General features: G+C 32.7%; 1 protein-coding gene across 1 annotated transcript in view; it reads left to right on the forward strand.

Moving 5' to 3' along the window:
• Window positions 1–24,985, forward strand: part of LOC149477596 (muscle calcium channel subunit alpha-1-like) — an 81,912-nt gene that overhangs the window by 11,628 nt on the left and 45,299 nt on the right. The window contains exons 2-3 of the mRNA XM_089710441.1: window positions 6,596–6,731; window positions 24,738–24,949. Of these exons, the coding sequence (XP_089566567.1) occupies window positions 24,744–24,949 (206 nt within the window). The 5' untranslated portion in view covers window positions 6,596–6,731; window positions 24,738–24,743. The remainder of the gene's footprint in view (window positions 1–6,595; window positions 6,732–24,737; window positions 24,950–24,985) is intronic.

Raw genomic sequence — 24,985 nt, forward strand, 5'->3', positions numbered from 1 at the left:
TGTTACAATAATCAAGTGTCTGCATATTCACATCTAAATATTGCAAAAAATATAAATAAATCCAGTATTTTGTCAGTCATCAACCTTAAAACAATTCATTATGATAGCGATCCATTTAGGAATGCTTCGCAAATTGCGTCTCGGATCTTAGCGTTATATCAAATTGTTTGGCCTTAATCTTGTTTAAAACTGAGGGTTAAACTTCGTTAAGCGAGACAATTTTGCATTATTAACCTGATCTAATTAAATTTTATTGTTGCGTAAATAATAAAACTTTAAACTTCCTAAGTTACAAATACTTCCTAAGGTATTATAGGTTTTTGGAAACAATAGGTGATAATACAACGGATCAGCAGTTTTTGCGTGAAGGAGTAACAAACAAACAAACAAATTTTCGTATTTATCATACCTATCAGAAGGATACAATATATTTTTACTTGCCAATATACACATTACACAATATTACTTATTACAATAAATAAAAATCGAAACAATTTCATTAATATCATAGGTACCATACAAATCACTTTAACTATAATCTTAAAAGTATTATTTTATAAACAAACGTTTCTTAACAACTTCAACCTTTTAAAAAAAATATATTTTCTAAATGGAATAAATGTAGGATTTCTCAGGTACCACATATAACGAAATAACAATAGAACAGAAAACGGTCAACATCTAACCTAAAGTTTTCTCTTTCAAATAAGCTTTCAAATGTGAAAATACAAAGAAATACTTACAGCTAGGAAAAGAAAGGGTAATTGAATTAAACGTGGCACAAAGCAATAACATCTTTTAATTTAGTTTGATTGATGGTGAAAGAGTTCGTCCGAGAAATAATAATTTCTCCGCGAGTTTTGTAACTAGTAGATATCCTACTTGGGAAAATTGTTATAGTATGCCAATTCATAACCAAGATGAACAGGGTGAAAGTACTTATTATTATTTAGAGACTTTTTAAGCAAGCATTTTGCTTAACTTATGAGAAAAGTCGGTCAGTACGATCACCTAGATATGACCTCAGCTAGAGCATCTTTTTGTAGCTATATAATATGTAATCAAGTTTAAGTTTAATCTTTTAAATTTCAGATACCATATTAAAAAAATCATTTCAGGGTAGATAAACATACAAAATTATGTATAACATAAACTACAGAAGGAGGCAATAAATACAAAACCTATAACACTTTTTCGTTAGAGTATTATAGGGCAAAGGCATAAATTAATAAATTAATGCAATAAAACTCGAACGTTTTTGAATCGTCATTATACATAGTAATTAGGAATAACCGATTCTCATCAAGTCATTCCACATATTACTCAGTAGCTGTGCCTCGCGGTTTTACCCGCGTGCTCCGCTTCTGTTGGTCTTGGCGTGATAATATATAACCTATAACCTTCCTCGATAAATGGGCTATCTAACACCGAAGAATTTTGCAAATCGAACCCGTAGTTCCTGAGATTAGCGCATTCCATCAAACAAACTCTTCAGCTTTATAATATTAGTATAGATTATAGTATAGATCTGGGGGCACGGCAGTGCCCCCGCCAAGTCGAGCAAAAAAAAAGCGGCACGGCCGTACCATCCTTTTCTCGAAGCAATTCGGGCCTTTTTCGACCCCCTATAATTCGGTTGTGGATAAAGCAAGAAACCTGAATCTTCAGTAACTAATCCGGCATTGTATAAACACGGAATATTTAAAATTTCAGTCAATTTGAACCAGTAGTTTAAGAATGACAACTTGTTAAAGTTTCTAAATTTTGTCACTCACTGACTCACCGATCATCAAAAGTCCAAGGCACTTCTAGCAGACTTAGAAGCTTCATATTTGGAATACATATAGAGTTTAGTGTCTTAATCATGGGAAAACTTAAATATTTTGTAATTTCGGTCCAGTTTTCCAAATACACCAACTGCATCAATAACTTTGTAATCCCATATAAATATATGGGATTACAAAGTTATTTATGCAGTTGGTGGTTGGTGGTGGTTATAAATTTAATAGGTGTAGATAGGTACCTACCATATGAGGCAAGGGAGGGGGTTATAAATCAAAAAGGTGGTGATCTCACTTCTACAAAAAGAAGTGAGATCCCATCAAAAACATCCTGTAAAAAACCCAAGTCTCGCAGCTCAGCCTTTCTACCGTCAAAAGTTGTGAGATCCATGTAATACCAAGTCGGTTAATCTATTTAGTGTCTACTTGAAGGACCTTCTGTCTTAAGTTATTACATAAGTTATTATCATGCCAATATTAAAAATATTTAACGTTTTAAACAAATAGATCGACTTGGACATCGCATGAAAACAAAATGAATATTACAATATTATATTAGATTCTTTAGTCTCTCGCGCCTCACGCGATTGAAACTCTCGTTCGTGTTGGTCGCTGGCCCGTCGTGCTGTGTAGTGTGATACATACTAATAATCAAATCAAGCGATGTCCAAGTCGATCTATTTGTTTAAAACGTTAAATATTTTTAATATTGGCATGATAACAACTTATGTAATAACTTAAGACAGAAGGTCCTTCAAGTAGACACTAAATAGATTAACCGACTTGGTATTACATGGATCTCACAACTTTTGACGGTAGAAAGGCTGAGCTGCGAGACTTGGGTTTTTTACAGGATGTTTTTGATGGGATATAGTTTTCAACACACCTGAACTGAAGATCTCACTATCTGCGCGGAAGTTGGCTGAATATACGTGATTAATGGAAACTAGCTTCACTTGAAAGTTTTTGTTAACTAATGAAGATGCCACTGGAGCAAAGTAGAACATATTGTATGAAATATTAGGAACAAGTATTTGCAATTATGAATTACTAGGTTTTCGCACATAGCTTCGCCCGCATAGTCAAGTCAAAGGAAAACCCGCAGTTTTCGGGTTTAAAATCTTATAGGTATGTGATAAAACAAGTTACACCTTATGAGTGCGCTAAATTTCATGCAGTTCAGCAGTTTTTGCGTGAAGCAGTACATAGCAAACAAACTTACAAATTTTCGCATTTATAATGTTATAAGTAGTAGGATTTCAAAATGTTGGATCTTACATAATTCTTCTTGGAATAACTTGTCTAGTAATTATTCGTGGAAAATTCTAGAAAATGATCGATGTTTAATGGACATGAAATATTATTAGTTGCAAGGGAAAATCTAGTTAGATATAGGGTTATGGAACTTGGTATCTGGCAATAAGGGAGATGGAATTTCATTAACGAATTCATGTTTAAAATATAGATCTTTCGATAGAGAGTCTATGTTTAGATATTTCATATGACTTAACATGCAATATGCCTTATACCATAGCTGTTAGGTATAACTTTAATGATTGCACCTAATCAATAGGTATAGTACCTAATATTAATCTTAACATATTTTCTCATAGTTCCCACTGTTCAACTTTAATTTGAAATCAAACTCTACATAATACTAAAATAAATATTATAATACTAGCTTCCGCCCGCGACTCCGTCCGCGCGGATGTCGGTCTTCGCGTGGAGGGTATATTTCTCCATTTTGAGTAACTCTGACAATAACATCTTATAAATATCCATTGGACTCAAAAACGGCTAGGCCTATAATAATACCCAACGTGTGTTCGCTGTTCTACAGAACAACGTCTATGGATAAAACTGAAAAATTAAGATTATTTTTTTTCTTCGTATTTTTTCAGGATAAAAAGTATCCTATTTTACGCCCAGGATAATAAGGTATAATTATACCAAGTTTCATCGAAATCGAACCGTTAGTTTTCACGTGATGTCTTCACATACAGACAGACAGACAGACAGACAGACAAAAATTTTTTTAATCACATATTTGGGTTTGGTATCGATCCAGTAACACCCCCTGCTATTTATTTTTTCAATATTTTCAATGTACAGAATTGACCCTTCTACAGATTTATTATATGTATAGACTAATATAATTAATATACTACTAAAAAAATATTTTTTAAAAATTAATTAAAATGTCCTGTCCAGGATTTTTTCAGTCAACCTATCTTAAATAGATTTTTTAATAGACTACATTTATTATAAAATTGGTCTCATTCTATTATCACGCCGGTGAAGGTCGACCTATATTCGGATCTTAGACCATAATATTTTACTCCAAACTCGTGACAATTAATTACATTGTATGAACAATAGTTGATTATTCTCAGCTACAACAAAACGAATTTTCACCCATAAAACATAATTAAAATTACGCTCAATACACATATCATGCAATGTGACCCAGATGCGTTCCTAAAATAGCATCAGCTGTTGCTTTGATGCAATCTAATAATAACGCTTGTTGCGTTTTGTTTTATATGAGTGTTAATTATGTAATAAAACAATTGTATAGTCCTACTTATAATAATAACTCAGGCCCCGGAACCACAGACACAATAGAAAATCTATTGAGTCTGGGACCGATCGGGCCGCTTGGGGCTCATGGGATAATATTATAGGTAAATGCGAAAGTTTGTGAGGATGTGTGTGTGTTTGTTACTCTTTGACGCAAATACTACTGAACCTTTTAATCAACCATTGTAATCACAATGAAATTTAGCACACATATAGAGTGTAACTTGGATTAACACATAGGATAGGTTTTATCCCGGAAATCCCACGGAAACGGGAACTATGCGGGTTTTCCTTTGAAAACGCGGGCGAAGCCGCGGGCGGAAATCTAGTAATTAAATAAGGTTGATTTGTATATGTGAGAAAAATGGATACGATTTCGATTCGAATTGTTATACCTACAACTTGCCAAAAATTGAATTTAATAAAAAAAAACGATAAACATAATTAATTCATGACAAAGTAAAGACGAGTAAAGGTTCTGATTAAAGCAAAAAGAGAAACATGCTTTATGGTAATCAAAATAAAACAAAAGTTCTATTGAAGGCCATAAACTTTGTCACTAATCATTGAAAACAACCCGAGTATTTTAGGGCGGCCGTACACGGATCGCTTCAAGCAGTTGAGACCGCGGTGACGGCTTGAAGCCGCGACCGCGCGGTGAAATATAGACATTCATTCACTGCCGTACACGGACTGCTCGAGCAGTCGCGACCGCTTCAAACCATCAACTGCGCGGTTTGTAGCGACAGCTCGAGCAGTCAGCGACCGACCGCTCGAGCAGTCCGTGTACGTCGCTCAGCCGTTAACTGCTCGAGCAGTCCGTGTACGGCCGGCCTTAATGAAAACTATTATCTTCTAAAAACACGTATTTTTTAAATTTCAAAGAAAATAAGGAACAAAAATAAACTGAAGGAAGGAAAAGACATCGTGAGAAGAGTCAGGTGAATCCATTAAATTATTTTTGATGATGTTTATTTTTACCGGACTGTCGTAACTCGTATCTTGTTATCAACTGTCTTTGATAGTGTATCTGGTTTCATTTTGATTATTTTTTTAATAACTTAGTAAAACAACGTAAATCCTAGTTCCAATCTATTTAAATCAAGATACTTTTAGGTGAAAAATTTACATTGTACACGCTTTTTTTCAACGTCAATCGTATGATATAAGCAGAAATAGTGACCTTTATTCATCGTACAATATTTCTCTAGACTTAGCGAAAGTCGAACTTCAAGCATAATACACAATATTATACCGTAATCAAATAAATATAGTGTTACGAGAAATCTAAAAAATTAAACAAAACATTTGATAGTATTTGATTTTGGTCTCGTCTATTTGAATGAACTTAGATACATTTGCTTTTAAATACAAATCATGTAATTCTTAAAGGATAAATTATGGATAGGAGTACCTTTCAATATTAAGCCTATCTATTAAATTTTATTTTATAGAGGCAAGATTAGAATCGAAATCAGTCAAGCGAATGCAAGCGCACGCTTGGCTGGTTCAACAGCTTCTATCTACTGCACTGTAAAAGATACAATTGATTCAATCATTTATATCTAAATGTTATAGTCAAACCCCGAAGCTCGGGCACTCGTAGGTTGGACTGGTCAAACCTCAGGTCTGGCATAATAACTTTTTCAAAGCCCAAATAAATGTGATATTTCGGCCTTTTACTAAACAATTTTCGTCAGTCGTTGTCTAGCTGAGGCGTAGGATTATGATTAATTCTACCCCAAGAGGATAAAATACCATGTTTTTACCATGAAAATTTATTCTTTACACGCAGGCGAAGCTGCGGGCAACGGTTAGTTACGATATATAATCTTGACACAAGTTATCTTATACTGATTACTAATGATAGTTTTAACTAGAACTCTACGTAATAAACGTAACAACTGAAACGTTTGAGAACCTTGAAAATGAATCATAGGTACTACTGATGTAAACGAAAAAGTTTATGTGGATAAATGAAGCTTTTTTATTGATATTATTTTAATGATAATAATTAGATATCTAGTAAGATAGTTATATAAGTAGATACTTCTGTAATTAAGAGTGTTGCAGGTTTTGCAAAAAGTCAAAGAAATCGGAAGTCGATACACATAATTGTAGTATCCGATGAGTTTGTACTTGATATTGTTTTTCTATAGAATCATCTTATGACACTACAATACCGTAAAACCAAATAAAATTTCAAATTTAATGAAATATTTGTATTGTTTCAGGGGACCAAACCTTTGCAGCACGTTCACTTAGCCCTAATCCACGATTTGTTTGTATATTTTATAAATTTCGAGCGACAGACGTGTTTCGTATGGAACTGAATATTGGGACGAGTTCGCTGGGAATAGAAGATAATAGGTGAGACATTACAACATTTATAATCTATATTTATTATTTTATTTACTAAATCAGCTCATCCGTCAGATATTGTGCTTTCTTTAATACTTTTAGGGTGCTTTTCCACCAGAGATACAGCACATGCATCTCTAGTGAAAAAGCACCCCTATAGTGTCATTACGTCAATGGAAGGAATCTTCTAGAAAGTAGAAAGTGTAAGAAGCTTAAAAGTTGATAACAATGGATGAAGTTGTGTTCCAGAAATAATAAATCAAGAAAGGCAGAACCAACTTATTTGATTTATTATACAGGATATCAAGACTTTAAGTCCCTTTATACAGATTAATACACAGACGGTGGGAAGCCCTGTATTTTATTCGATTTATAGGTATAATAAATTTTTAGCGCTTAGTATAATCCATTTAAAATACTTTCAAAATCTATAAAAACATCGTTTTTATAATGCCTCACGGCGACCGCGAACTAAAAGCATCAATTAAGGGGCCCTGCTCCGAAATGTATGTTTCTAAATCATGGTTTTTGGATAGAAATCATCATATTTAAAATCCTAAAAAAATATATAGCACAGATAAACGTTTGATCTAGTGACTTTTTTGGATAAAAACACAATATTAAACATTTGACTCGATCAAAAAAAAATCAGAAGTAACATCGATTTTAAAAGCATAATCAGTTTTATGAGAATTAGGGGAACGCTATGTTTATGAAAATTTGACATTTCATTTACTAATCAGGTTTTACAGGGAAATTTTTGGATAGATTTTTAATTTAGCCCTTATTTTTTTCTATATAAAATATAATACGTAAAATGCGACTCGCGCGCACCACGTCAGTGCCGCCAGAGTCCAGCCGGACGTCATCGAAGGAGGACCTGTGCTAGTTTTGCTCCCGACCACGTTGCAGTCGCCGCTCGCGTATTAGAACCGAGCGGCGAGTAAAACGGCGAGCATGTCACGGTATAAATAAATCAGTAGTTTGATTTTGTTAGTTATCCTAGGATTATTGTTGTAAATATAAATTAACTTCTTATTCTATACTATTAAACGAACAATATTTGCATATTAATATATTTGTTTGTAAATACAGTGTGGAAATTTTCGATGGGCCCTGGGTGAAAGTACTAGAAATACTGGAGATAGCAAATATCCTTTATTTTTAAAAAGAAATAGAACTGCATTCAAAGATTTTCAAAAATTCATTTTCTTCGACCGGGAATCGAAAGAACTATTAAAACCGCATCAAAATCCGTTGCGTAGTTTCAAAGATTTAAGCGTACAAAGGGACATAGGGACAGTGAAAGCGACTTTGTTTTATACTATGTAGTGATTTAAAATTATGTTTTAAAAATGGGTTATTGAATAGGAATAGCGGCAAAGTTTTGAAGTACTAGTAGAAAGACTATTATGATGTTGGTTGATCTGTATTCAATGAGTATGACAAATATTATTTTTATGAAACAACAATCCAAGATGGCGCCGACGAAAATTTGACTTTTTTCGTGATGGGTGTCATTTTCATGGTTTTTGGGGTAGCAATTAACGAATATGAGGTCAAAACTATAATCCAAGATGGCGCCGACGAAAATTTTACATCTTTCTTCATTCATAAAAAAGTATTTTATACATTTCTTAAAAAGCTTCGATATTGTATACAATAATACAAATCATTAATTGATTATTATTCAAATTGTTGTAAAATAGTCACACTTTTTTAAGTTGGTTGAATACACTAACTTACTTATTACATACTTATATTCAATTTTTATTTTGCCTTTTTTATTTGTTTTACTTTTAATTATTATTACCAATATTTTCAGAAGAAAATAAATTAATGTATCCAGAACGAGAGTTTCATTTTAAACTTTAAATGTATGTATAAAATAGACCAAAAAATTTTTACGAGAAATTAACAATAAATTATCTTTTATATTGTTTCTATCGATTTGAATAATAAAATAAAATTTGAAAAAGGAATGTTTCCTTTCAGAAAAATTTGCTATCCCTAGTATTTCAAGTACTTTCCATTCAGGGCACATCGAAAATTTCCACACTGTATATATACAAACAAATATATAAATATGCAAATATTGCTCGTTTAATGGTATAGGATAAGTAGTAAATTTATTTATCAACAACATTCCTACGATAGCAAATAAAATCGAACTACTGATTTATTTATACTGTGGCATAATCGCCCGCCTTCATAGGTCACCGGAGTTCATGCCGCGCCGGCTCCTGCGCAACGCGGGCGCGAGCCATCTCAGTGCCTAAAATGCCTAAACTTTCAGTACAAGGGGCTCTTAACGCTAACGACACGATTTTATATCGCATCCGATCGTTATCGTAACGTGTAAGTGGCAGTAAACGGTGGCGCCGTTTCGATGACTAAATTTATTGCACAGATGCAAATGATTATTTTATTGGATTATAAACTTGAGTAAATAAATTGAAATCGTTTAGATTTACTACACATATCCGTATGTTTTATCATCTACATAGATTTATTGAATGCTGGCTGTTTCCCGCGACCTGATACATGTGGACTTTTTATTTTTGGAATTATTTAGTGTTGAGTAAAGATTACTGAAATATAGTATTAGAAATTCAATCGGTTAATTATGTCAAATAAAGCTCACAGATAAACAACCAAACAGACTAAACAATTTCTACTGGGTATCTAAGCAGTCACTTTATATTTATAGTCTACTTGATAAGTTGAAAATGGCGTAAACTAGAGATAAGGCTCTTAAAAATACGTGCGATAGCTCATTTGATTCGGAATGACGTCTAGAAAAATGTATCGGAAATGTTTATTAGCACACAAAAAATTGCAAAAGTTATAGGCAAATTAAGTTTCAAAAAAGTAGGTATTTCGTTTATTGTTAATAACTCCGAAATTATTAACATTTCAGAAATTTTGAAAAAAGATTCTTAAAGAGGAGGAAATTTCCAACGAAAATCTCCCGACTCCCGGAATTCTATCTCCATTATTTATAATTTTAATTTAACGCTGAAAATAGCCCTCCGCGCGGCATTTTTAGTTAGCGCGCGCGGCTTCAAAACCGAGCACGTCACACTAATTATTTTTTTTAAGGTATTAAATATTAATTTAAAAATTTAAAAAAATTATGGTGTATTCCGAACACTTCAAAGAATTTGCTCCCGTTGGAAATTTTACTTAAAGTTAATTTTTCAACAAATTAGACAAATGTTAACTAACGAAATTTTTTTGAACTTCCGTCCTTATTGCACATTAAAAAAAATGTTTAAATAATTGTCGGTAAAATTTTTCACTTCGTGGAGACCTTCATATAAATATCCTTAACAAGATCGCGCCATAAAAGTTTAAAAAATTTTATTACTTTGTTTATAATAATTTTTTCAAGTTAAGTAATTTGAACAAAAAACTAGAAATTTCTAGTTTTTTGTTAACTTGAAAAAATTATTATAAACAAAGTATTAACATTTTTTAAACTTTTATGGCGCGATCTTGTTAAGGATATTTATATGAAGGGCTCCACTAAGTGAAAAATTTTACCGACAATTATTTAAACATTTTTTTTAATGTGCAATAAGGACGGAAGTTCAAAAAAATTTCGTTAGTTAACATTTGTCTAATTTGTTGAAAAATTAACTTTAAGTAAAATTTCCAACGGGAGCAAATTCTTTGAAGTGTTCGGAATACACCATAATTTTTTTAAATTTTTAAATTAATATTTAATACCTTAAAAAAAATAATTAGTGTGACGTGCTCGGTTTTGAAGCCGCGCGCGCTAACTAAAAATGCCGCGCGGAGGGCTATTTTCAGCGTTAAATTAAAATTATAAATAATGGAGATAGAATTCCGGGAGTCGGGAGATTTTCGTTGGAAATTTCCTCCTCTTTAAGAATCTTTTTTCAAAATTTCTGAAATGTTAATAATTTCGGAGTTATTAACAATAAACGAAATACCTACTTTTTTGAAACTTAATTTGCCTATAACTTTTGCAATTTTTTGTGTGCTAATAAACATTTCCGATACATTTTTCTAGACGTCATTCCGAATCAAATGAGCTATCGCACGTATTTTTAAGAGCCTTATCTCTAGTTTACGCCATTTTCAACTTATCAAGTAGACTATTATAACTTTTTAGGATCTACCTACATCAAATATTGAAAAAAGGATATCGGACTTCAAACTGAATTTCACGAGCACGAAGGAGACTTTAAAGTGTACAAGCATGAGCGCAAATCCTGCCGCACATCACTTCAATTTCAAAATAAAATCACTTTTAAAATATGTTCTATTAAAAGTTTGTACTTACGTAAAAACTTCAGCAAATCATATATCACTTCTCTCATAGACAGGTTTGATTGACACATAAATTTTCCATCCATTACAATTTATAGTGGAAAATGACGTAAATTATAAAATTCCTGGAAATTATTCGCTATAGTGTGTTCCTAGGGCAGGCGGAAATTCGTACAATGACCTAACAGGGGTGTCCAACAATACGTGAATGCGTGTCGCTGTGCTTCCTAATCTGCACCTTATACAGACATGTAATAACAAGTTTGTTACCTCTGAACGACCGCGTCGTTCACCCCACCTTGTACCACGAGAACCCGTACGCTGCGTAAACGACATGTAAACGATAAATTAGTGTATGAAGAGCGATAGGTATCGTTTTATTTGATGATAACATAATACTTCGTGTCATTGTACGAATTTCCGCCTGCCCTAGAAACATACTATAACAGATCCCTGTTTCCGGCATTGAATATTTATTTATGAAGACCTATGTCATTGACCTCGATACGATCGCTTCGCATTCCGCCAATTTTTATTTGCGCGGGAAAATAATTATCTAAATCGTGAAATGGCTTCTTGGAGCTTCTTTAAATTCTGTTAACGAGCTTATGACGGTGTAAAATTATAATTTTATTTTCGTTATAAATCATGTTTATCGTCTTGTACTTATAATTTATATCCACAAAATAAATGAAAATAATTCGTTGTGGGTGTAACCTGTGGGTGTAATACGATCGAGGTTTTCATGGTAGTATTCTACGATTTTAGAGGCAGGAAATACAATACTTTCTCCTAAGACTTTCTCCTATTAAATTTAAACAAATTTATATGGACAACTCATAAACATTTTCTAATTGGAAAAAAGATGTTGTATTACCATAATTAATTTTCAATGCGTTCGAAGTCAGCCAGCTTGTAATAAGAAACACAGTACAGAAAACTTCAAAATTAAATATTAATAAACACCACATGCTATTCAGTCCTAAACTAATTCGCTTATCTACAATCACGCTTATCTACATCTATCAAGATGGGTCAGTTAATTTATGAAATCCCATAAACGTATTACATAAACATGCGACGTCACGTTACGATCTCGTCTAGACGGGGTCATTACGACGTCGTGTCGTATCTTATAAATATTTATATTTTATTGCACTTGACTTTTTTGCATGGTATTATTAGCATATTTTCCATTCGACGGAAAATTTTATTTGACGTCGTAATTAATTTGATTGAGCCTTGACTTGCTTCGCCTCGTTAAAAATATAAACTAAATGTAATATAAATAATAATAAGAATGAGCAAACATACCTAATGGTCCAGAGACAAGTTTTGAATGTGACTATTAACATCACTATATATATCAATAAAAACATTTAATTGAATAAAATAGTAATTATTTAGTTTTTTACCTTCACTTGTTATCGCACGTTACGCGACACACATTACGCGACAAAAAGCTTCTAGTTTTAAGTCAGAAAGCGGTTGAGAAGAACTGACAAGGATCTCTTTACAACGTTACCATAATCCTAGCTTTACCGTGTTCCTTGGTGTTAAATAACCCTTAGCCACAGATAATATAAAACTATACTAGTACCACAGACTACTAACTAGTACTTTAGCTAGACGTAACACTGATAATGGAGAAGACACTGACGTACATTAGCTGTTTACGATAAACCGAGACGCGAGTGGAAAGCCGTTTTATATCATTATTGTTTAATTTACGCGCTCTTTGTACTTCAATTGATGTTTCACGATTCCATTTTGTTTGTCTAGCTTTTAATATAACTTTTTGGTCGTGGATACTTTGATGTTAATTTGTACTTGTAACTCTGGTTTAACAGATTTTCTGGAAAATTTGGACTGAGTCCTGTACAATAATTTTTCCAAAATACATGTCATAAATTTACGTGTCAGTTTAATAAGCGTACTTATACATTGTGAAATAATAATTATTATACATTTGTATAATAATTATCAGATTATCTACCTGCGAACCCTCCAGATTGAAAACTGGCAAGAGATGAGGCAGGAAAAATATTTAATTTTGTTTCTTTTAAATTCCATTTAACGCGGATTTGTTGTGAATATATTCGGAAAGTTTGATCCAAACTAGCTAGCTAGAAAGTAATCAGTCACGGAATTTTCATTGAAAAGCGGATATGAGTAATGCAATCATGTCTATCACTACGATGTTTCAAGCCATTGTCTTGGGATGCTTGTAATGTTTCATCAGCAGAATATAGGTCAAGGAAAATAGCATACATTTTGTATTTTCGAGCGAGTGAAAACTGTAATTTATTGGCGAACGTTAAAGTTCTGAGGCACTTTCGTGGGCTTAAGTCAAAATTGTTGACGGTAAGAATGTTGGTTTAAAAGTTTTGAAAGTGAAAATTTATTTTTTTTAGTATAGAATTGGTCATTTGAGTGTTTACTATGTTGGTATAATATTTGTTATTGCTAAAGCTTTTATATCAAATGACAAGTGACTATTCCTTGTTCCTACTGTTATAGAGCTTTCCTGAATATGTTATTAGGAGATTTTTAACAATGAATACAATTTATATGATCAGTTTCACATAACTACAACTAATAATCTAACATTAATAATTCCTAGCACATTCAGAGAACTTATCTCCCTTTCCTAGATTTAGATTTCAATTGTAGACGTTATAGGCTATATAAATCTATTACGAACACACAAAGCTTTTGTTACATTTGCCAGATGTCTCTAATTATGATAGGTTAGGTATTATGTAGATTACAAGTAATGGATTTTATCGCGATTCGACTCTGACGTAATCACAACTAATATTAAACACTGTTTATTCGATATCGAAGCCAATTATAACTTTGATAGTAAGCTGGATTTGTAATACTGTTTTAGATATAGAACATATTGGTTTGCCTTGATGTCGAGTGGTCGAGAATATGATAGAATTCTGGGTTCGTAGTTAGTTTTCTATGGAGATATGTTATACCTATTTGTCCATGGTTATATTTAGGGCTTTTGAATTGGAGCTTGAAAGATATGTGTATTATAGTAGAGCCATTTTAATAGGCAACAAAATTTGAGGAACTTTTTAAGCACCTTATTATTATAGCCATTGAATTACCACGACATTTCTCAGACATTAAGAAAAACAAATAGTAGGGGAGCCCAGGATGCTAAATGTGGATTTACTCGAGCGTCACGGGAACCTATTAGAATTGGTAGATTAGACCATAGCGAGAAAAAAAGGTCCTATAATGTTTTCACTTTTAGCGGTGGGGAAGGGTTTTTTGATTTTTTTTAATTTAAAAAGAAAAAAATTGGCTTGGAAATACTCAAGCGCGTTAGATATTGATATTTTGCATGCTCCAGGACGTCACTGAAAAAAAGTATACCTACGTTAATCTGACGATTTAAGTGGCGATTTAATCGCTATGAAGAAAGGGTAAAAAATTAAAGTAATATTATTCGAGCGCGTCAGATTAATATATGGGGGGGTTAATTACAATATAAGAAGTCCCCATTTCGCTAATCTGACGATTCGAGCTCAACCTTAGGGAATTATGGATTATTCAAATTTTCCAGCGAGGCCCCTGAGCGCACCCACCAACCATAACTGCTCATATTGACTAGAGGTACTAATGAATAGCTAAGGTACCGTCCCTTATAGTAATCTGACGCGCTCGAGTAAATCCCAAAATCCCCTCTTGGCCTCCCCTACTAAAAATAAGTATACTTTTATGAATCTTTTTACCGATAAATCATTATTTTTTTATCAAGTTAGTGATAAAAAATTATATAACAGATGCCGATGCATGTTTAGAAATCCTTGGGATGTTATATTTTTCAATTTTTAATGAACTAAAACGTACCTAATTTACATACAGAGTGTTGAAAATATTTTAATAGCCTCTTTTAGAAACCAGTAGGCACATGAAATTCACCACCTAAGGGACGCAAATAAATAAATAAACAACACAAATACAATTTCATTCAAGCCTACAATCACAGAATAGTTCAAAGACGTTCTTGTGTCAATAAAAGAAGGTAATAAAACATCAAAGCAAGCATTTATCCCTAGCAACAGTTATTTTTCCCTTTTACCAATGATTTTGGTAAAAAGTCGTGAAGAAAATATTGTTTCAGTCTAGTTTTTGTTAAAGTATTACTATACTTTAACAAAAACTAGACTATACTTAGTATAGTTGTGGATTAAAAGCTACATTCACATGTTATGAGATTAATGTAGCTTTTGATGTAAACTAATATTGTTCGGAGGAACACAGAATAATTAATAGAGTTAACGATAATATTAAGTAAATAAAGGTACAATGGGTCAATAAACCTCTTTATTTTTCTCTTAAATGTCCTGATCATTTAAAAGAAAAATACTTGTACTTTTAGATGTTTCCAATTTGAAATTAACGTTTCATTTGAAATTTCAACAGAAAAGTTTTCAAGAGCTTGCTATGTGTGCTTTGTTATAGGTATCGTCTTTTTAACTCGGTTTTAATACAAAATCAAATAGGTAACACTAATATAAAATCAACCATTTATTTAGTATCGATGTATTTATTAATCTGTGCCATTATGCACATGAGGTGTACCTATAGTACCTACAGGCTACAGGTAGATAATAAATTCGATGATTTTACCTTTCTTAAAAATCCTCAAGATATTATATATGATAAAAGATTTCATTGAATCCTTTTCACAATATTTTACACATACTATATACTATAAGATTACTAACGAAAATATAAAGAGGATAATTAATCACAGTCTCTCATGATGACGCAGTGCAACGATATCTCATCTTGAAATACCGTGACTAGCTTGTAAGCACCGCTCTACTTACACAGAATGTTCAATTTGCTTATAATAGTTTATGTCACCAAGGATTTTTACACGCGTTATATTAGCTTCACCTGTATGTTTGTATGTTTGTAACCGACTTCTTTGGGCGCGATTTTGACCCACTTTAAACGGCCAGATTTCGTTCAAACTTTGTAGATTTATTGAGGACCGATGGCAATACACTAATTTGATAAAATTTTCTATTTTTTAGTTCGGTTTTCTGTATAAAGCGTGTTTTTTTAGTTTTATTAAACTATTATTATTTGACTGAACAGCTGTTATGTCTATGTGAATGTATTTTTTTAATGCTCATCAAGGCTAAAACAATTGAAAAATGAAAATGAAAAAAGGAAAATGAAAATGAAAATTATAAAATGTATGAAACAAGTGTGGTTTGTTTAGTAAATTTAATAATATCTAATCGTTAACAACTAATGAACACAATAGTATTTTCATGTCAAACCACTAATTAATTTGTAAAACCTTTAATACTTAGCATTACTTATTTGCGTGTTGAGTTCGTTAATGAACAATACAAATCTAATTGGAACAATTGTATTACATAAAGTAAATACTTCATTAAACTCAAACTCAAACTCAAACATTTATTTATTCAATTAGACTTCTTCTAGAAGCACTTTTGAAACGTCATTAAACTGTACATATTTTTAACATTTACCACCATTATTTTAAAATTGTATTACTTACTAGCGGTGCCCGCGACTTCGTTTGTATAGTCGTCGCTCAAGAAGAGTGACAGACAGACAAACATAACATTAACATTTTTGTGTGTATTTAAGTGACATTTTATGAAGACATATCCACACTTCCCGCCGTTACTTCCCGCCACAAATTGACATTGACATATTTTATGACATTTCATTATCTTCTGATTTACGCGCGGAAATCGATTTCAAATTTAATTACTTATATTAATTAATTATTTAAATGAAACCTAAACTCATACAATTATTTTCCTATACATCACACAACTATAAATAATATAAACGAACACATACGTATTAACATTATTAACTATCGAATAAACGATCAATCATGATTAAAAATTAAAATATAAATAAATGATATAATTAGCCGTTAAATTTCAAAACGTTAAAACGAAAAATGTATCTATACAGATAAAAATCTAAATCGCAAATACATCCCATAAAACTGTCATGGCCGCCATTTGAAAGACAGCTGTATGCCTGTATCGGAACGCGTCCATAATATTCTTACTAATGGCATTGCTACACGCAACTGATAAATTTCATTGCGAATTCGACCTTCACGGCATAAAAACTTTATGTTAAATACTTTAAAAAATGTTTTAGTTACGCTTTTGAAAACATTTTCACGAGTTTATATTTTTATGAAAATCGGCAGTGATTAACAAGAAATCTATGTTAGGTATTTTTCGACATCTATTTGTGGTATTACCACGTATTACATTTGGCATGAGTATATCCTTAAAATAGTATCTAGTAAGAAAACTAAATTAAACTTTACAACTATTAGGAATTCTCATTAAGTCGTAAATCAACTTTACAGTTTGACTGAAATACAGTGCCACTGTTTAGTGGCGGCTTTAGTGCAAAACGAATAATTTATTTAACTGTGAATTGTGATAAGTTTATAGTTACCTATTTCATATCATTCAGAGACGACACGATACAAAATTAAAAAGTCAAAGAGTTACAATGTAAACTATTCTGTAGCAAAACATATTGCTAAATATAATATAGTATAAGAAGATCCCATCAAAAACATCCTGTAAAAAACCCAAGTCTCGCAGCTCAGTCTTTCTACCGTCAAAAGTTGTGAGATCCATGTAATACCAAGTCGGTTAATCTATTTAGTGTCTACTTGAAGGACCTTCTGTCTTAAGTTATTACATAAGTTATTATCATGCCAATATTAAAAATATTTAACGTTTTAAACAAATAGATCGACTTGGACATCGCTTGATTTGATTATTAGTATGTATCACACTACACAGCACGACGGGCCAGCGACCAACAGGAACGAGAGTTTCAATCGCGTGAGGCGCGAGAGACTAAAGAATCTAATATAATATTGTAATATTCATTTTGTTTTCATGCGATGTCCAAGTCGATCTATTTGTTTAAAACGTTAAATATTTTTAATATTGGCATGATAATAACTTATGTAATAACTTAAGACAGAAGGTCCTTCAAGTAGACACTAAATAGATTAACCGACTTGGTATTACATGGATCTCACAACTTTTGACGGTAGAAAGACTGAGCTGCGAGACTTGGGTTTTTTACAGGATGTTTTTGATGGGATCTCACTTCTTTTTGTAGAGCCTTTCTTTTTGATACCATCTACTTCTAACGAATTTTGTTAAAGGTCTTATGATATTTTCTTATTTTTATATGTAGTCTTCCTCCGACCGACACTATTAAGTAATTATATTTGAAGACTAAGGTATTTATGTAAGTTCCTTAAAATTAACCAAACAACATCCCAATCGTAAGCAAATAATATCAGTAAACTAATGAGCAAGCCTTTTAGTCGTAAATGTAATTTATCAATCGAAATTATAAATGAAAATCGCAAACTTATAGGTTAGGTTTCGAGGCACATCCGAACAGCATGAGGGCGCTCGCACGTATGCGTGCAGCGTGCGGCTGCCGGTCGCTCGAAGGCATTCACATTTCATTGTTCTGTCATTTTGGCGTATATTTTGCTTGTCAGTCATAGAGTAAAATAAACACGACCTAGAAGAAATTTGAAAATAATTTGTAATATTGTTGGTTAATCTTTTTGTGCGTGAGTAGCGCGATTTATATCATCATAATTTCAAAATAATTTGGAAAATCCAAAAGTGCACGCCTCATAATTTTTTTTTAATAAATATTTATTAATTATTATTTTTGTTTATTTAATAACAATTAAACCACATCGAATCAGACCCTGAAAAATGAAAGGGTTCTATTCCTGAGCATACTCAAGCGTAAGAGAAAAAAAAAAGACTCGATTAGTAAAGTATTTCGGTCGCTATCGTGTTAACAAGAAAAAGGATCCGCACATACAGACACACGGACGTCCAAGACAGAACTTTTTTAAACTGTTTTTTAACTAGTCAAAAATATCATGAACGTTAAAAATAGTGTTTTTTCTTAATATGTGTGTGTATGTATTATCTTACAAGTGCAATGTATGATACATAAAGACATTTTAAGTTTGAAAAATCAGATGTTTTGCGCGAAGTGACAGTAGTACCCACCTCAACGCTTCGCTTATGAGGCGTGCAAGAGGCCAGTCTGTCTGTAAGGAGGCTAGTCGCGCCAACAATTTATATATAACAGATTTAAATTATAATATATTGTTTTATTAGATTTTCGTACTTCAAGACATGTCCAATCATGTGTTTTTCATTACGTCGACCATTTTACAAGTAATAATGTTGTTCAGTTTCATGGGCTAAACACACCCTTACCCACCCTATACCCCCTCCCTTGCCTCATATGGTAGGTACCTATCTACACCTATTAAATTTATAACCACCACCAACCACCAACTGCATAAATAACTTTGTAATCCCATATATTTATATGGGATTACAAAGTTATTGATGCAGTTGGTGTATTTGGAAAACTGGACCGAAATTACAAAATATTTAAGTTTTCCCATGATTAAGACACTAAACTCTATATGTATTCCAAATATGAAGCTTCTAAGTCTGCTAGAAGTGCCTTGGACTTTTGATGATCGGTGAGTCAGTGAGTGACAAAATTTAGAAACTTTAACAAGTTGTCATTCTTAAACTACTGGTTCAAATTGACTGAAATTTTAAATATTCCGTGTTTATACAATGCCGGATTAGTTACTGAAGATTCAGGTTTCTTGCTTTATCCACAACCGAATTATAGGGGGTCGAAAAAGGCCCGAATTGCTTCGAGAAAAGGATGGTACGGCCGTGCCCCTTTTTTTTTTGCTCGACTTGGCGGGGGCACTGCCGTGCCCCCAGATACCTTTGTTCTTTCGTAGCGTAATAAGGTTATAACAGAAAGTATTTTATTCTTCTTATTATTTTAGGATTCTCTAACTTTAATAACATAATATGATATTAAAACTTGATTCTCACATGATTCTCACATTTAATTTACACATAAACAGCTAATAATATAAAGCTGAAGAAGCTTTGTTTTTAAACTCAAACATTATAAACAAACTCAAACATTTATTTATTCAATTAGGCTTCTTCTAGACACACTTTTGAATCGTCATAACATATTTTTAACTTTTACCATCATACCATTTAAAAAAAAAAATATCTCAAGATATGTACAATATACATGATCCCTCATTCCTGAGTGCTATAAGCTAAATATGTATGTGCAATGTGCATACCTCACGCGAATAAAAATAATTACGGCGAGTCGTTATCATAAAAAATGTTTTAGCTCGCTGTTTATTACCACTCCCATGAGCGCGGTTTATAAAACCTCTATCACAGTATTACCATATGGACCGATTCTCTATTTTTCATACCCCTACGTGATAAGAGTAAGGCAGAACAACGTTTGAAGGACAGCTAGTATAAATTAATGAATAAGCTAATATAAAATAATTAATAAAATAATTCATTCATTCATTTCCATAGACACGAGCAAAGTTATAGACAAGGAATTACTTTCCATGACATTCTAGAATCTAGATGGATTTATTTCAAGAAATCAAAGGGACAGGGTCAGTGAAAGAAAAGTGCATTACTGAGCGTTGAGAGGGACACGTGGAGGAAGGGAATGGCTTTGAAATTGTCTAAATAATATCGAAACGTATCTAATGTATGGGCGGAAGCGATTTGTAAAATAAAAGAGTATTTGTTGTACAAGTTCTGAAGGTTTAATGGAAGTACAAATGATTTTTTTTTTTTGTACAAAAAATAATTAATATTTTTTAGAATATCTACTAATATCATTATTAAATGCGAAAGAACCTCTGTCTGTCTGTCTCTTCTATTCAAATTTGGTACAGAACATGCGGATTTTCCTTTCATAACGCGGCCGCGGGAGAAACAGCGTGGGCGGAAAGTTAGTAAAATATAAATAAATATTCAACCAAAATCTTTAAGAATGCATCCTACACAAGATTCCACGGTTATGACTCAATACAACAACAAAAAACTGAAAACTGTCACCAAAATTAAACATGAATCAACGTATAACCTCCGTCCTCTTTACCCGCGTACTAAAAGCTTCGAGAAGTAATGCATTCCACGAAATAGCTGCCGGTGAATCACTGAGCATTCGGAAGTGTAATTTTATTAACTATTTATATTTAACGCGCTTAACGGATAGTTAGTTTCGTGAACGATGCAATAAATGCGGATAAACATTTACTTTTAGTATTTATCTCGTAACTAGCTTACCGCCCGCGGCTTCGCCCGCTTTGTCTAAAACCTAATAAATTAAGTATATATTAAAACCTTCCTCTTGAATCACTCTATCTATTAAAAAACCGCATCAAAATCCGTTGCGTAGTTTTAAAGATTTAAGCATACAAAGGGACATAGGGACAGAGAAAGCGACTTTGTTTTATACTATGTAGTGATAAATCATCTGATTTAACACGTGTGTGAAGCTTGCGATTATAATGTTATTGTAAAAAGGCAAAAAGCTAGTAATTATGGCGATTAAGTGTCCTTTCCCCTACTCTAGGATGATGAATGTGTGCAAAATTTCATCCTATTTCGTTCAATCGTAGAAAAATCGAAAGGCGAACTAACATATCACTAGATAGTATAAAACAAAGTCGCTTTTCGCCGTATGTGTGTCTGTATATGCTTATTTTTAAAATTACTCCATAGATTTTGATAGTTTTTTTTAAAGAAAGAGACGAAGCTACTAGCAGAAAGCTAGACAGTATACTAACAATATATAAGACATAGAAATAAAGCTTATAAAGCTTGAAAACTCAGTAGATATGATTTCACGAAAATCGATATGTACCACATTGACTTTCAAAGTTCAATGTCTGACTATTTTAACTGCGATTGCTCAGTTACCGACGATAAGAAATACTGATGCTTCTGTTTTATTACAAAACATATTTATAATCGCGTCATAACTATTTCGGCGCGGTTTTTAATAGCTATACTTCGACCTTCGGCGTTACGTTGAATTACTGGAATTACTCTCCGTGTAGGTATATTGTCAGAGGTAAATTGAACAGAGATGAAGAGAAAATTCCATATTTAAAAATGAATTTATTATCTATTCATATATTACCATAGATAATTAATTTCACGCAAAGATAGTTTACATTTTGATTAAATTAGTGCGTAGCTGGGATGACTATGCATAAATAGAATAAATTATTCACAGAGGAGCCTTACCTTTTGCAATTACAGAGAAGACTAATTCAATAAAATACTCACCTCACTATATGTAGAAGTGAAGCCGAGGGCAAAAGCTAGTATTGTTAAGTGGTTAACAAAGAGTTAAAGACACTTTGTTGTTGACTGTCGAGTGTCATCGTAGCGATTATAGTGCGTTTCACGAGAGAGTTCCCCTGCCGTTATGTTGGCATACCTGACTGTCAAAAACGTCAAAGAGCTTAGAAGCGTTACCGTAGACAGAGAATCCAATAGACACCGGCAATGCGTGTCGCAGAAAGAGATAAAAAAGAATACGTCACAATATTTAGGGTTACCATGTGAGGGAAAATTTACCCCGCAATTTGTAAGATACAAATCTCTCAATATCATTATTCACATAACATAAGTGGATAATAATGAGATATCCACATTACATACTTACATGTTTATACTAATATTATAAAGAGAAAATGTTTGTAATTATGTATGTACATATGTATGTATGGTTTTCGGAGCGCAGCTAGTATATAATAAACATATTACTTTTAGATGGGTAATACATATTATGTATATACACATACCTATATATTATATAATCCATACTATATAATATTATAAATGCGAAAGTAACTCTGTCTGTCTGTCTGTTACTCAATCACGCCTAAACTACTAAAACAATATGCATGAAATTTGGTATGTAGATATTTTGATACCTGAGAAAGGACATAGGCTACCTTTTATTGCGAAATATGTACCACGGGCGAAGCCGGGGTGGACCACTAGTATGTATAATTATAATATATATCATTATCATAATCCCATATAAAAATGTGTATGTAATGATAATGTAGATGAAAACTCGATTGTTCATTATTTTTTATAAAATGAAATAAAAAAAATAAAAGAATGTTTATTTTCGTAAGTATTAACAGATACACACGTTAATTATATTGACCGACCCGCGAACGCGCAAAAAAAACGAAATTTACTTAATAATAATTTATTGTAATAAAAAAATTACATTTAAATTATCTCTAATTTAATTAACTACGTCCCTCCGGTTCAATGTTGGAAGTTGGAACCAAGAGTGTCCATTGTCTTCGGCGGGGCAGCGTCGCGGTGGTGGTGATTGCCGTAATACTTTCTAACCTTCGGTTTTGGTTTCCAATCTGTTCATCCTGTAGCTACAATCCAAATTTGTCGTAAATTATCCGGTTCAGGAAAACTGGAACAAGCCATTGAATATTTCAGATACATATTTAATTAAATACACACTGCAGAATATATATTATTATTTCCCATAATAGTGGGTAACAATTTGTAGAAAAGTTGGCAACACAAAATTTTTTAGGTTAAAATTTATAATTGTTATTTTTGTGGGTTTTAAACAATGTATTCAAGTCAACAGCACGTGATACACAATATATTAACACGCTGAAATATCATGAAGGCCTATAAACTGATAAAGAGTTGTATACTTACGAGTGAAAAGACAATCCAGGCATTTTCGTTCCACTATCACTTTAACACCCTTTAACGCTATACCGCACCATGGTATTATTTTATAAGGTATTAACAGTAAGTCTAAATCATTAAAAACCAAACATACCATGAATTACGTAACTTAGAACATGTAAAAACTATATTTTTAGGGAAGACGATAGTTAGCTGTCAAACTTTGTTTAGCAAAGTAGGTTTCTTTTCTTGAAAAAAGTGGCACGCTGGGTGAAACAAAAAATTTTATCGTTCTCTCTCATTTCTTTACACAACACCGGCATAAGTTGCTCTTTTTCTTGTGTGAATGCGACATAAACTATCAATTTGTCTATTGGTTTCTCTGTCTACGAGCGTTACAGAGCCATTTCTCTTTCACCACTTCTAAGCGTATGCGGCATGATGCCAATCTCTAAAACATTTATAAATTTCGGAAAACCTCGACAACTCTGTAACGCTTCTTAGCTCTTTGACGTTTTTGACAGTCAGGTATGCCAACATAACGGCAGGGGAACTCTCTCGTGAAACGCACAATATCTTCTCATCTGAATTCTGAACTATCTAGAAGTTTTTAAAGTCCTTTCCTAATGAATACTACTTGGTATTGTTGTACCTAAAAATTTAAATATTTATTTAATACTACGATCATTTTAAAACAGACTTTCAACTATGTATTGGTTTTACCATTTTTTACAATTTATAAAGCTTAACAGTTGTGATGTACCCACCACTTATGAAATTACAACTACATACTTTTAAATAATAAACTTTTATAGAAGCGCGAAAGCGCGAAGCTGGTATTTTTGATGTAGGTACCTACATAAATTTTATAGAACATTTTACTAAAATGTGTAAAATAATATGAAAGCGCGATTTTACGCGAAATAATTTAAATAATTTGTTTAATAATAATGTGAATATTTTGACACGATGTTTTTTCCTTCTTTAAAATATGAACTTATTACACATGGTAACTCAATGACTTATTACGAAACTATAAAACAAAAACCATTTCCAGATCAAGATGAGTGCAGAAGCCGAAGACACCACACCGACACCCACAGCCACGCAGCCAGATGGCACGGGGCCCCTCATCCAGGTGCCCGTGGCCCCGCGCAAGCCCCCGCGCCGGGGCCTCAAGGTCCAGCCCGAGAGGCCCAAGCGGGCCCTCTTCTGCCTCACACTAAAGAACCCCTTGAGGAAACTGTGCATCGATATTGTTGAATGGAAGTATCCTTTTAAAATCACAAAATAAAGAAATTAATC

This window comes from Colias philodice, chromosome 24, assembly GCF_061535455.1.
Source record: "Colias philodice isolate Cphi_HAF_F1 chromosome 24, ilColPhil1 Martin Lab GWU primary, whole genome shotgun sequence".
NCBI classification, from domain to species: Eukaryota; Metazoa; Arthropoda; class Insecta; order Lepidoptera; family Pieridae; genus Colias; species Colias philodice.